This window comes from Chamaea fasciata, unplaced genomic scaffold (genome assembly GCF_029207755.1).
Source record: "Chamaea fasciata isolate MVZ Bird 193981 ecotype frontalis unplaced genomic scaffold, bChaFas1.0.hap1 SCAF_21, whole genome shotgun sequence".
NCBI lineage: Eukaryota > Metazoa > Chordata > Aves > Passeriformes > Sylviidae > Chamaea > Chamaea fasciata.
This window is the reverse complement of record NW_027094106.1, coordinates 8836238-8850237: the sequence shown is the minus strand read 5'-3', so window position 1 is coordinate 8850237 and position 14000 is coordinate 8836238. Positions and strand designations below refer to the sequence as shown.

The window sequence follows — 14000 nt, the reverse complement described above, 5'->3', positions numbered from 1 at the left end:
TTCTAAAGGGAGCACTGATGCCACAAGACAGCTCTGACTTTCTGTCATTTGATAACAAACTCGATCAACTGCACTTATTATCAACTGTGGTGTGGGGAGATTCCTTTTCTTTTTCTTCTTATTAAATCAAAGCGCTTTTTTTTTAAGAAATATTTTATTTTCGATACAGACACAGCCGGTGAAGTAGCAGTAAAAAACATCACCACAAAGAGGCACATGGCTTTGAAATGTTTTGGTATGTAACATAACTGTGTTGTTACCAGGTCTTAACTTTTGCACAAACAAGTATTTTCCCTTGTTCTAAAAGCAAAACCTCTCTCAGCTTTCCGAGGGCCACGCACCTAACGTGGCCATAGGGGGACAAACCAAAAAAAAAAAAGAAAAACCAAAAGTGTCTCAAGTCATTTCACAAATAACATTGTTCTGTTGCTCTCCTTAAATGAACAAGAGTTTCTTTGATTTTCTTTTTTTTTTTTTTTTTAAGTCAAATTTAGGATTCTGCTGTTCAGAGCAGAGAGGTCACAAGGCCCTAATGTATTTAGCATTGACTGCCCTCTCTTGTAGTGCGTCTATTAGTCAGTAATTTGATTTGTACCTATTCATTTGCAGTCCCTGCAGGAGCTCTGAGCTGGCCCCAAGTATAATTGGTGCTGTCTCTATTTTTACATCATTAGATTAGCCCCGACTCCTGGCCACTTGTTGTCTGCGCTTGTCTGTCCATTTATACAACCTAATGTAACACAAAATTCATTACTGATCACATTACTTTCAACTCTGAAGCCAGCTTTGTGATAAACATTTTGTTAACCCTTCCCTGCCGGCGCACAGACCTGGGGGAGAAATGCACTTTCCCCTCTGCAGGAAAAATCAATATCATAATAAAACAAAGTGCAGTCACATTCCTGGATTTGTCATCCCTCCCGGAGAAAGAAATGGGGAGGAACATATGGGAGATGACTAAATGGTGTCTGCATCCAGGCATCTCACTCTGCTCGATATGAAATGAGCTCAGCAGTGTCCTTTCTACTGGAATATAAAGAAGTGACACGAGATAGGGCCAGCACTCAATTTAAAACTTAATTTCTTACTCATTGTTCTGCAAGTGTTTTAGCTCTTCTGGTCAGGCTGTAATCGGGTTATGACATTATTGAAACTGGACATTTTTCTTCCAGTGCTTTGTCTCAAAAGCAGTGAACAGAGACACAGTTCCCTTTTTCCCTGGAGATTTGCTGCTGTGTTGGGGTTGGTTTTTTTTTTTGTTTGCTTGGGGTTGTGGTTTTTCCTCCTAATGATTAAGCAAATTAACTGCAGCACTCCAGAATTTCACAGGAAAACTCAAAGCTCTGTCCTGTCTAGCTTGGCTTTGCTCACATTTGATTCTCTGCTGAGTCCCTCCTAAAGCATGAAGCTGTTTGCATCCCTGAGGCTTGTGGGGTTGATTCCAGGGGGAACAAGAGGAGAGCCATGGTAGGTATTCCAGCCAGGGCTGAGCATCCTCCAGCTCTGCTTGCAGCATCCTGCCCAGGAGCTGATTCCTGCGACCCAAAGATATTTCGGTGCACGCCAAAGCTGTTGGGCTTTTAACAAGTTTTCTAAATTCATTTTCTGTTTGCGCAGCTTGGCTTGGAAATCTGTTATTTTGGGTTTTCTAAATATTTAGAAATATTTCTCAGTGTTTATTAAATCTTCCCTTTAAAAGTCCAGGGCCTGAAGCTTGCCCCACACCGAGCAGTCCCACACTGGGAAGGGGGCAGGAGACAACAGGATTTTTCCATCTGTAATTCCTATAATTACCTTGTCATTCCTTTTAGGAGTCTTTCTATGGTGTTTTTGTGTAGGATATGACTTACGGCAAGCATATCTCTCCCGGTAAGCGTAAGAGCCCTGGTCTTCCCAGCATTTAAACCTGGACTGGTATTTTTACAGCTGTTTGGTGAGCCAAAACCTCTTGCAGCTGCTGAGGTGGTGGCAGAATAAAGACAAGACAGTTCCTGTCCCCCCTCCCCAGCCCAGCAGCCCCAGAGAGCCGTTGAGCATTTGCTGATTTTTTTGGGATGTGCAGCACAGGCCCTACAAAGCTCTCATAAACAATGCATTGGCCTCTCCAGGGGAGATGGGAGAGCAGGCTGTGGAATGGAAACCCATTCGTGCAATAAATTGTTCAGCAGTCAAACTGTTAAATGAACACTTCTTAGAGAGGTAGGATGAGTCACCAAACAGCAAAATGCACATTACCACAGCAAACCCTGTGCAGTAAATGGAAAGCCAAGAGCCAAGGCGATGCAAAGGTTGCAGTGTGAGCCAACCCTCTGGCCCTGCAGCTTCCAGTCCTCTCAGCCCCTCTTCCAGCACAGGATCTGCTCCTGGGGCTTTGGCACAGCGGGCACAGCTCCTCTGGGCAGCTCCAAAGTGCCACCTCTGCCAGCTCCAGGAGCTTCTCCTTTCGGATGCTGTATCATTCCCTGTCGTTGCGTTGTGGCCTGCAGCTGTGCCCTCCCCTCCCGTCACCCCTGCACCTTTCTCTAACAGAGTATCACACAAAGAGTCCCCTGATTTTCCCAGAAATCCTGCCTTGCTCTCCTGAGAGCATCAGGACTTGCTGGACAGTGATGGTGTTGGATGTTAGATGTTCACAGGGAAAATGAGGAACAAACCCCAAAGGGATTTGGGCTGGGGGAGGATCTCAGTGATCACCCTGGAGCATCCCCATGGGATCAGCTCCAGTGGCTGCCCCCAGGGGAAGGAGGGTTGCGTCCAGGTCCCCGGCAATGCTGGGAACACTTAGTCCTCCCTCAAGTATATATCCTCATTTGCGGTATGAAAAGATTAGCTTTCCTTCCATTCCTAGCCTGCTGTCTCCCCACCATGGATAATATATAAAACAGTAGACTTTTATTCATTAACATTTATGGGAAAATGTTAATATTAAACTGTAAGTGAAAAGCCCCATCTTATTGAATTCTTCTGCTGTGTTATTGGGAGCCTAATTTCATTTTGCATTTAAATAAAAACCAGATGACGTTCGGGACGGTCAGGCAAGCATTCTGTAAGTGAGAATTTATCTTGCGATCTGGGTAAACAATGTCTCATCATTTAACAGTTATTATAAATAATGGGGTTTTAAGCACTTTGCTGGGAGTTCATATTGGCTCCACACGGGTTGCACTAAGGGAGAGAGAATTTCAGTGACATCTTCCAGGCATCCGGTGAGGAGGAATCATATCCTGAGCTCGCTTCTCGAGCTGCAGTTTTCATCCTCCTCTGGTTGTTATTGCTCAATATTGTGTGCACCATCCACTGACCAAAAACAAAACAAAAAAAAAATGCTAAGAGGAAGGAAAATGACAAATTGGTTGGAAGCATTTTGAAAGTGAAGAAACCCTGTGTGAGGCTTCCCCGTAAAAGGGGAATGTGTTCAGCCCACTGCAGATGTTCATGCAGGTAGCTGAGCCTCCAACAGGGAGATTTTTCGGTAAAAATGCGAGCGAAAAAAGTCTGCGGAAGAGCACAACACGAGGAGCAGGTAGTTGTGTGAGCTTCACTGCCAGGTGCCTGAAGACAAGGCAGAGTCATGATTTAAATTGCCTTTTCTGGGGGATGTGACCAGAGGAATGCCTTGGTTTGCCATTAGGTCTTTCAGATTTCACAGAGTGTTACCTTCCACCAGCTCCTCCGCCAGCTGCAGCTCATCCACACGTTTGTAAGAGTGCAGCTACAAAGATGGAGTGTAATAGAATCAAGGCGTGGAACAATTTTTTCAAAATATGACTTTGAAAAAGCAAAAACGTTGAATTTACTATTTCCAGCTGCCTTCTGGTTTCAGGAGCACAAATGGGAATTGCTGTGTTCAAGAGCTCCGCTAACAAAGGGACGAATTAAGCTTCAAATGTCATTTTTATCAAGGCTCTTTCACATTTATGTCTAACATCAGAATTTGGAGCTATATAAATGAGAGAGTGTATTAAGAGCCTCAAGCAGCCCTGCAAGAAGGAGAGAGCCCACGAGACTGGGCTGTTGTTTTTCCAGGCTGGGTTAATACTCAGTGAGGGTAGAGCTGTGATTTTAAGGGAATGACTGCGAGCTCTGAGTGCTTTGTAAAATCAGGGCTGTGTTTACCAAGCTGGTCTGCTTGAAGCAGCCGTGTCAACATAATCTTTACCAAAAAAAAAACAAAACAAAAAAAAAAAGGAGTGAATAGACTAAATAAATTGCCTTCAGAACTGGGATGCTTTGGATGGGTTTGGAGCTCCTCAGTGGCACTGAGCTACTGCCAGAGAGGTGGGAAGAGGAGGCTGGTCCTGATCTCCACCTGAGCTCTCCCAGCTCGAGAGCCTTGAACTGTTTAGATGAGCAGACAGGGCTGAGGCTGTGGTGACATCATTTCGTGAGCTTCAACAAAACCCTCCTGATTTGGACCAGCTGAGCATCTGCTCCCCCTCCACCAAACTTCTTAACTTTTCCTTTGAATCCAACCCAAATTCCAGTCTGGTCTAGCTTCCTCCTCAGCATCAATCTGCACCAGGGGAACAGCCCAGAGCCTCTCAGTGGCCCAGAAGGCCACTTTGTGTCAGAAGTACTAGAAGTTGTGCCGGAACGACTTTGCTTTGTAATCTTATACTTACAAAATGAGCTGGGCAGTGTGTGTGTGTGTGTGTGTGTGTCAGGAGCACAGAGAGCACACGTGTGAGATGCACAGAGGCACACTGAGCACTGCAGTCCCCCCCCAGGGCTCTCCTCCTACCTGAGAGGCTTTAAGGAGGCCAAGTGCTGAGGTGGCATCCCAGAGAGGATAGAATTAGGTCTTGGATGGGAAAGGAACTGGAATTTGGAGGGTCAGGTGTGAAATTCTCATGCAGAGTGTCAGCAGTCACTGCCCAGACCCTGAGGTCACCACCAGGTTTGTGGGTTGGGCCTTCAGGCAGCTCTTCCTTAGCCAGCTTTTTTTGCTGGGACTGTTTTTGGCTGAGCCCAAGGAGGAGGAGGAGGAGGAGGAGGAGGAGGAGGAGGGACCCCCAGCACTCCCTGAGGGCTCCTGGCCATCCCTGTCTTGGCTGCAGCCACCTCTGGGACACGACCTGTGTCCTGAGACTCCAGCTGTGCAGGGCAGGGAGATGCTCAGATCCACACCTGCTCTGGATAGAAGATGTTCCCGGAACAGGAGCGTTGCCTCCAGCATTTCTGGGCAATATCCCCAGAGTTCAGTGGGTGCAGGACGTGGTAGGTGTCATAAACATGCATTTTACTTCGAATTGGTAATTTCCTTCGTGGAGGAGAGGCTGACAGAGGGGTCAGTGTTGAGCAATCCAAGGCACTCCCATAACCCTGGGAATGAGAGACCAAACCCAGGAATTTTAATACAGTGTTTTCTCTGCGAATGCTTTTGGTCTGATATACACAGATGTGCTGCTTGCGTAACCAAAGATGCAAGATAGTTCTGCCTAAATGCATTAAAAAACATGTCTGCACACACTGGCTGGCACAGGAAATCCTGTGTTCCACATAGGATGTCTTACAGGAATTTGGGGTAGCAGCATAGTGGAACTTTCGGGATGGGGTAAGAGAGGATTCCTTTAAAGCCGAGCAACCATCGCTGCGTGTTCATTCAAAAAGCTCCTCCGTAAATCTTGCACAAGGAGTCGTAGGCTTGCAGGATGTGATGGGCTACAGAAATGATTTTCTATTTGGCTGTCATAGCTTTTGAGATTTCACGTTCGGGCTAAAATCGGCAACTCGTCCTTCTGAAGAGCCATTTGTGTAGGAAAACATCCTAAACCTCTTTACAAAAATACACAGCTCTAGGAAACTTGAGATTATTTTTTTAAAAGCACTGGAAGTCATTGTGAAAGTGCCTATCTTGAAGAATATTCTCCCTCTAAATGCCAATCCTTTATCTGGTGCACTTTTAACCTTCCATAAAATGCTCGGAGTCAAGTCTGGCGAGATGCCAGAGTCTTGGGTCTCCTACTCCATGGGCTCGAGTCCCATGGAGCTTTCTGGGTGCTCTTTTTAAAGGAGTAAACAACCTGTTCACAATTTCATGCGGGGAAACGTTTTGTCCTTTTCTCAGCAACCTCTTTGTGCCTGAAGCAGACCCAGACATTTCTGTAAGCTCGAGCGTCCTCCCTGTTCGAGAAGTGTGAAGTTGTTTGGCGTCCCCGCAGCGAAATCAGGCACCAGAAATGAGATTTGGGCTCTCAGAGGGGCTCTGATGTTCACAAGGCTCTGTCTTCATTCCCCTGGTTCTCTCCTTCCTCCTGTACCTTTCCCCATCTCCTTGCTGGATCCTGCCACCTTTGTTCCAGGGTGCCAGGTTTCATCTCCAAGTGCACGGCATGAGCCAGCTCTGTGTGGATTCAGCACTGGAGTTATTGTAAGGGAGTTTGACAGGAGCTAATATTTTACATAGGCCACTGAATCCTGATTTCACAGAAGTTGCTCAGGCAGTGTTTCCCAGTCTCCTTTACTTGCAAATTTAATGGAGGTGCTTCTGTGGCGTCTCAACATCTTTCAGGTTGTGACAGGATGAGACAGTTTGAACACAGCAATTGATTTTCAATGTCCAGGTGCCATAGTTTTAAATTTTTTTTTTTTCTATTGCCGCATTCGGAAAGAGTTTAAAATCTCTTTTGTGAAACTGCTGAGTTGATAAAAAAGGGGAAAAGAAAGATTTCTGGGGAGCGGGTCTGTCACAGCCACCCAGAGCATGGCAGGGATTTGGTCCCACTGTGCTGAGTGTCAGGGCAGGTGACCAGGCACAGGGTTTGGGGCAGAGAGCGGCTTTAATTGACTTTTAAACATTATCTTCATAAGCTGAAATTGAAATCACAGTAATATATAAAACAGGGAACTGTCTTTTTGCCTGTGCTCCCTCTGGAAAGGAGCAACACACATTTGGCCCAGAAATTTCAGCCATCTCAAACCAAAACCAACTAGGAAAGTTAAGGTTTTTAATGAGGACTCGGTGCTTTCTTTTCGCTGCAATTTAATCTTAACGGGTTTTGTTGGTCCAAAATACCCAAAAGCACAGGTTCCCCTGGGGGTGCAGTGCCCCCCTGTGCCCTCCCTGCTGGCAAATCCCTGGAGCTCCCAGCAGCCGCCAAGGGTGCTGGAGATGGATTATAATTAGAGCTCCCTCATTAGCATAATTGCATTTCATAAAAAAAAAGGGAAAAAAATTAAAAGGGGTGGGGAAATACTCAAGAAAATCTTCCAAGTGCAGTAGCAGTGGTGTAATTTCCTGATTTTTCCTCATCCCGCTGCGGTCTCCGACCCTGCATCGTCTTTTGAGCTCTTCTCCACCTTGTGTGTCCCAGGCAGCAGCTCCCGCTGCCCCGGGCACCGGTGATGATGCTCAGAGTGAACGTTTCCTGCAGAAATAGTGCCAAAAGCACCCAGCAGAGTTTGGGATGTCGTCTGAATCCCGAAAGACGGAGAGTTTCCCTGTACGAGTGCCGGTGTGAGCTCCTCGAGGTGGGGGAGCACATCCCTGCTCCCTTCAGCTGCAATCAGTGAAATTAAAATGTTTAACTCACCCATTCACTGGGGAGCGTTGTGTAAATTACAAACAGTTTAAGAGATCCTCAAGACTTCCATTGTGTTAATACAAATTGCCTTTTAGCGTTCCCTTTAAATAGGGCCCTTTCGAGTGAGAATCCAGATGGCAGAAGCTCCATAATTATTATTCATTACAGTTAATAAATAACACTCGGGAAGCCCCAGTCAGTTCTGCAAGTCCCCCGTGATGGGCATTGTGCAAATGCGAGGGCGAAAGAACAGTCCTTGCCGCAGAATCTGTCAGGATTTCAGTGGAAGACAGGAGCTGTGAAGGGCCCTTGTGTGTGCCTGCTCCAGACCCTGGGCCAGGCTGGCATTCCCAGAGCTCTCCCCGCAGGGAATCCCCTCCAAAAGGAAAGGGAACTGTCTTTGATTTCAAAACCAGGCTTGAGTTGTTGCCTTTTAGCTGGTGATTCAGAAGCCCCCGTGGATGGGGAGAGGTGAGCTCAGTGAGCAGCACCTCGTGTCTCTTCTTTCCCCAGCCCTGGAAAATTCCTGTGCCACATCCTCATTTCAGGAAGGGGCCGAGCACATTCCCTCCCCTGTGGCCCCCTCGGCGCACGGCGGAGCCTGAAAAGTTCCCCAAAAAATAATTGCTGTGAATGACAGAAATGAAATCGAGGAGATTCGAGCTCTGCTGGCCATTACCCCACTTCCTGCATTCCTACTTGTTAATTGTCTAATTCCTAACGAGTCTTTGGGCATCTGATGGACTTTCTGATGCGTGCTCACTCCGACGCTTCCTTCCCTCCCCTCCCTGGCCTCATCCCTCACCAGAGACCTTGTTCCTTTAAAAAAATGCCATCCTTAAAAATCAGAAATACTCAGCCCAGCAAAAGGAAAAGGGAACTTGACATTAGTTGAGCTTGAAAGGCTTGGTGCTGTGAAAAGTGACTGACGTGTGAAAAGAGGCTACAATTAGTTCTTTCCCCGAGCACTCTCCCATTCAGTCCAGGGTCACTCCTTCAGCGAGCTGCGGCTTTGAGGGTAATGTGTTGTGACAGTTTGAGATGATGAAGAATAATTCTTGTATTCAGAGTTGCTGCCGCTTCCCCGCTGCCCTGACACATCAGGCTGCTGTCATTGTATCAGTTATCCCGGGCAGCCCCTCCGTAGGTAAGAGGAAAGGGTCAGCTCTTCCAGCAAATGATTTGGGATATTTTGAAACTGTGCTTAAAGAGGGGAAGGCAAACAGAGAGAAAGGGGAAAACCATTAGAAGGAATAATAATGCACTGGAGAGGAGAATTTTTTTTTTTTTTTCCAGTGGACATAAAGGAGATACCAGGGTTTCGAGTGGACCACTCCAGGAGAGCAGGGCTAAGAAAGGCAGCATAATTTATGAGTGTTCCGGGCAAAAGAGGGCTGTATGGATTTTCTTCAGGCATTGAATTAATGTGCCCTATAAAATGGTTTCACATTTAGGCTTGGCAGGGCTTTGTACCTTGCTGGATTTCATGGGGTCCTTGGACAGTTCCTGGAGCTTTCTGGAACGGAGGGGTGCAGCTGGACCTCGAGCAGACCTGCCGACCCCAGAGCAGCTCCTCCTCCTCCTCCTCTTCCTCCTCCTCCCTCCACCTTGCTCAGGGAGAGCAGCGTGGCTGGGGCAGAGGAACGAGGGGCAGGACAGGCTGGCTGCAGCGCGGCACTCGGGAATATCGGCACAAGGAAATGTTTCCTGCAAGGTTTCCCTTCCAATTCCCGGTGGAACGCCGTCCACGCTGCAGGAGGGCTGGCAGGGATGCCAGGCAGGGAGCAGCCAACATCTGCTGCCAGCTCCTCCGGTGCCCCAGTGCTGTCCCAGGAGCTGTGCCATGGCAGGGGATGGCTGCCCTGGGGTGGGCCAGGGGCTCAGGATGGCCACTTGCCATCCCACGCCAGCAGCCACGAGGATTTTTGCTGCTGCTGCTGCTGCCTCCACCACAGTGGAAAGTATGTGTGTGTGTGTGCCCTGAAAATCCCGTTACTCTGGGACCCTGGGTGATGCCAGCGGTGCCCATTACTGTTACTGTCAAAAGCACAGGCAGAGCTGTTCCCAGCTCCCCTGAAGTGACTTTCTCCTCATGGCTTCAGCAGATGTTCCTTCGTCTTTTTTTTTTTCCTTTTTTTTTTTCCTTCGTGTTTTTTTTTTTTTTTTTTTTTTTAGGGCAGGCAGGACTTTGTGAGTTGTTTCCTCCGGGGACATGGGCAGGTTTTAGTATTTACGTTTCTAGTATTAGCATTTATTTGTATTTGTGTTTGTTTTTCACGGGCTTCTGAAAGCCTCAGGGAGCCATTTATGGGGCCAAAATAATGCAAGTGCTGGTCTTCTCACAGTATTTCATTTCCTTGATGGTGGAAACGCTACGAGAAGAGCAGGTCTCATGTTATTTTGACCCCATAAATAGCTCCCAGAGGCCCCTTTCTTCCTTCTCCCACCCACTCCCCCCCAGATCAAATATTTAGGTTTCTGCAAAGCCTGACTTCTCAACCCTGGTTATCTTGCTTCAGCAGAAGCAAATTGCAGTTATTACAAAATAGCCAGAGAGTCTATAAGGCCGAATGGGTTTTATATGATGCACAATTTGTTGGCTACTGTACAAGTTCATTAAAGTGTATCATAAGAGGTTGTTTTACTGGTACATTTAAGGAAGTTAATACATCTCGACAGTGTATGCATGGGGGAATGCAGATACAATAACCCTCAGACTTGCTGGGGCCAAGTCCATTCCTGGCCTAACTCCACCGGAGTGAACGGAATCACTGCCTGGGCAGCCCTGGAGTGCTGCAGCTCCCTGATCCTGCTGCTCTGGGCTCTCCTGCCACCCGCTCCCATCTTTGCACGGGGGTTTGCTCCTGGTTTGTGTTTTTCGGAGGGGGTGTCAGCGGTCTGACGGGTCGTGTGACGTGTCTTTATAGGTTGGGAGGTGTTGCAGGTCCTTCAGCCCACAGGGGCTGTCCCGTCCCGGGGTGGCTTTAGGGACCTGTCTCCCCTGGTACCCCACAGCAGCTCCTGCTGCACTTGTCTGGCCTGTCCAGATCTATGAGAAATCGTCCTCCGTTTTTCCCTGTGTAACAGGAAGGGTGTCCCCATGTCACGGAGCCATTCCCAGTCTTGTCTGCGCTTCCCCTGGGAATCTCACTGATGTTCCTCTGCTGTGCCCCGGTCTGCTCTAAGGGCTGGGAGGAAGAATAACAGTACACACTGGAATTTTATTTTGGTTTTAAATTTATTTTTTTATTAACGAAAGGGAGCAAATTGGGGCAGGGCAGGCAGACGTGCTGCCTGTGGTGCTGGGGGTCAGCAGCGCGGGCAGGGAGCCCCCGGTGACCATGTCATGGCTAATTGCCCCCCTGGTGTGACCCAGCCGTGCTCCAGAGCCGGCCGGGGCTGAGGGCAAGAGCCCAATTTCCTGAGCACAGCGGAGCTCTCTGCGGCAGCCCAGCGCTTCTCCAGGGCTTCCTCGGGTATCGGGATACGCTCTGCTCGTCTGCCTGGCCGGGTAATTAATTCCAGAGCGAGCTGGGCTGTGTCAGAGCACCCGGACTCGTATTCCACGGGGAATGTGTGCCCCGGCATGGCAGCTTGCGTGTGGTTTTAGGCTGACACCCCCTAACCCAGGTTGGGCTGGAAAATCCCCTCCAGAGCCTCTGTCCCTCCTGTGCCCTGTCTTTTGTTCCTTCCCATCAGGAACTGTCAGGTTTTCCTGCCTGGCAGCAGCAAGGGGAGCTCAGGACAGCCGTGGGATGCAGCCAGGACCGGAGTCCCTGCATCCAGGCCCCGTGCCCACCTCTGTGCATCCCGCATCTCTGCTCCCTGCTTTTCCCCTGGCTGGCATCAGTCTCCGCAGTGCCACCCCCTGGCAGGCCCCCGCAGAGGTGACAGGAGCTGCCAGCTGCAGAAATCCTGCAGAAAAGCCCAAATCCTCCCCAAAATCCCACCCGGGGCAGGGCGCGCGGTCCCACACCAGGCACCGAGGGACAGGCAGGAGCTCGGCCCGCAGGAGCAGCCACAGGAGCGCAAAACTCCTCTCTCTGCCCCTCTCCCTTGTCTTGCTGGAAACACTTTGCCTGGAAATGAATTCTAGCTGGAAAAGAGAGCGGGATCGCGCCGGGAGGAGCCGCGGCGGGGTTTGGGGGAGCCCCCGATGCTGCCCAGCGCCCCCAGCTCTGACGTGGGACCTTTAAGCAAAGCCAGCTGTGTGCTGAGGGAGATAAAAGCCCCAAATCAGACAGGATAAGCACAGTATTAGTGTGGGATACGCCACTCATTTCTGATTTAAATTGCTGTTTTTACTTCCTGGACTCATGGGAGAGTAAGGATGTGAGGAAAATGAAGAGGTTTAGACATGGACATTCCTTCACCAAATACTGGCAAGAAACGGTGATGAACACAGCTGAGGTCATCGCCAGCGCTGCTCTCAGGGTGATCAGCTTCCTGCTGATTTGTTTTCCTTGTATCCTGGGCAGATTATCTCGGTGCAGGTTAGCTCCAGGATGAGGGACTAAATCCCACAGCCCTCAGCGCTAGGTGTGTGCGGGGCTGCTGAGGGGAGCAGGGCAGTGCCAGAGGATGCTGGGGCGGGACGCTTTTTTGTTTTAGGGAAAAGCTTTTTGCTGTTCTCTTTACTTCGCGTATAGATCTGTCCTTGTGAGAGCCCCACTGCAGCCGAAGGACTGCCGTGGTGTTTGCAGGAGGTTTAACGTCCCAGGTGAGGCAGTGGAAGTGGTGGAAGTGCAGGAATATTTAGCGGAGAGCGGGGCAGGCACTGCTCCTCCAGCTCCTGCAGCTCCTTTCCACCCCAGAAAAGTTTTATATAGAACCAGAGAAAGGTTTGGATTGGAAACCCAAGGGGACCTTAAAGCTCATTCCACCCCCTGGCATGGGCAGGGACACCTCCCACTATCCCAGGCTGCTCCAAGCCCCATCCAGCCTGGCCTTGAGGATTTCCAGGGATGGGGCAGCCACGGCTTCTCCATTCCGGTGTCCCACCACCCTCACAGGGAACAGTATTTTCCAGTATCCCATCTAAACCTCTCTTCCGATTTAAAGCCATTCCTCCTTGACCTGTCACTCTATGCCCTTGTAAAAAGTCCTTCTCCAGCTCTCCTGTAGCCCCTCCAGGTCCTCTTTCCCCCTTGGCAGCAAAGGAATTTACCCCAAAACTCCTGTCCCCATCCTGTCCCCTGCGGCCCAGGCCAGACAAAGTCATGCTCAGGGTCACACATCACAACTCCCCGGAGTATTTCTCGTCTCCTGTCACCACTGTCACTCTGGGGGAGGATTCCTGTGCCATCCCTGGGGCTCTGCCTCGTGTCCCTGCTGCATGCCACTGCTGAGTGCTGCCGGGGGGACGCTGCATGTGGCCACCGAGTCAACTGCAGGGTTCAAGTGGCTCACAGAGAGGCCACGGCTGGAAACGATGCCCTGCACACACAAAAATCCTCCTGTCTGGAGATTAGGGAGCACTAAAGGCCTCGGGAGGTCAGAGAGGGGAGATGTCTGGGTGGGTGTGACCAGGAGAGCCACAGCCAGGCTGCTTTCTCTTTTGCTCTGAGGCACGGCTGAGGAAAGGGGAGATTTTCTCTTGGACTTGAGTAAGCGGAGTTATTTCTGTCCATTTGGGCAGGATAAAGGTCTGCGGAAAGTCCCTGGTGTTCCCAAGGTGGGGAATGGCAGTGGTGATGCCCTGCTGGTGCACACTCTGCCAATCCCCCTTCCCGGCATCCTTGGGAGAGAAGATTTTCCACCATCTGCAGCCGTCCCCTTCCCACCCCGCTCAGTTCAGCCATGGGATCCCCACCGTGGGATCCTGCCGTGTCCTGAGTCAGCAGCCTCGGCCCCGGGGAAGGGCAGCAGGTAACGTCTCCATCTCTGGCTCAGCTCATCTGCGAGCCCAGCTGGAGAGAAGCAGAACCAGGAGCTGGCATTCCTCGGGAGCCATTCCCAAAGCGGCCCAGAACAGGACCGTGAGCAAACGTTAGAGCAAAGGGATCTGTCAGTAGAGCATCTGTCTGACGACTCCGGGGGTTTATCCCAGACACTAACCAGGACCCGCTCTCTGTCCCTTGCAGAGCTTCAGCGAGAGGGAAGCATAGAGACGCTCAGTAACAGCTCGGGCTCCACCAGCGGCAGCATCCCCCGCAACTTCGACGGCTACCGGTCCCCCCTGCCGACTAACGAGAACCAGCCCCTGAGCCTGTTCCCCACGGGATTCCCCTGAACGAGCCGCCCGTCAGGGACACATCCAGACCGGGAAACGAGCCGCCTCTCCCCCGAACAACCCCGCCGTGTCTGTCACCTGCCAGCTCCCGGCGGCTGAGTGGGATGGTTCTCGTTACCCTGATGGATATTGACGACTCTTTAAAACCTTCCTGAAAACATACTCATGAAATCTCGACTCTCGTGTTCCTGTGCAATACGAAGAGGCTCCATCTTCGGTCCTGAGAGCTCTGCAGCTTCTTTTGC

General features: G+C 50.0%; 1 protein-coding gene across 3 annotated transcripts in view; it reads left to right on the top strand.

The window, feature by feature from the left end:
* BCAS3 (BCAS3 microtubule associated cell migration factor) overlaps positions 1-13755 on the top strand; it is a 295288-nt gene extending 281533 nt beyond the window's left edge. For 2 of the 3 annotated variants that reach the window (XM_066202146.1, XM_066202145.1), the window contains 2 exons: positions 170-235; positions 13607-13755. In XM_066202146.1, the coding sequence (XP_066058243.1) occupies positions 170-235; positions 13607-13755 (215 nt within the window). The remainder of the gene's footprint in view (positions 1-169; positions 236-13606) is intronic. The other variant, XM_066202147.1, reaches the window with a different exon arrangement.
* The last annotated feature ends 245 nt before the right edge of the window (positions 13756-14000 follow it).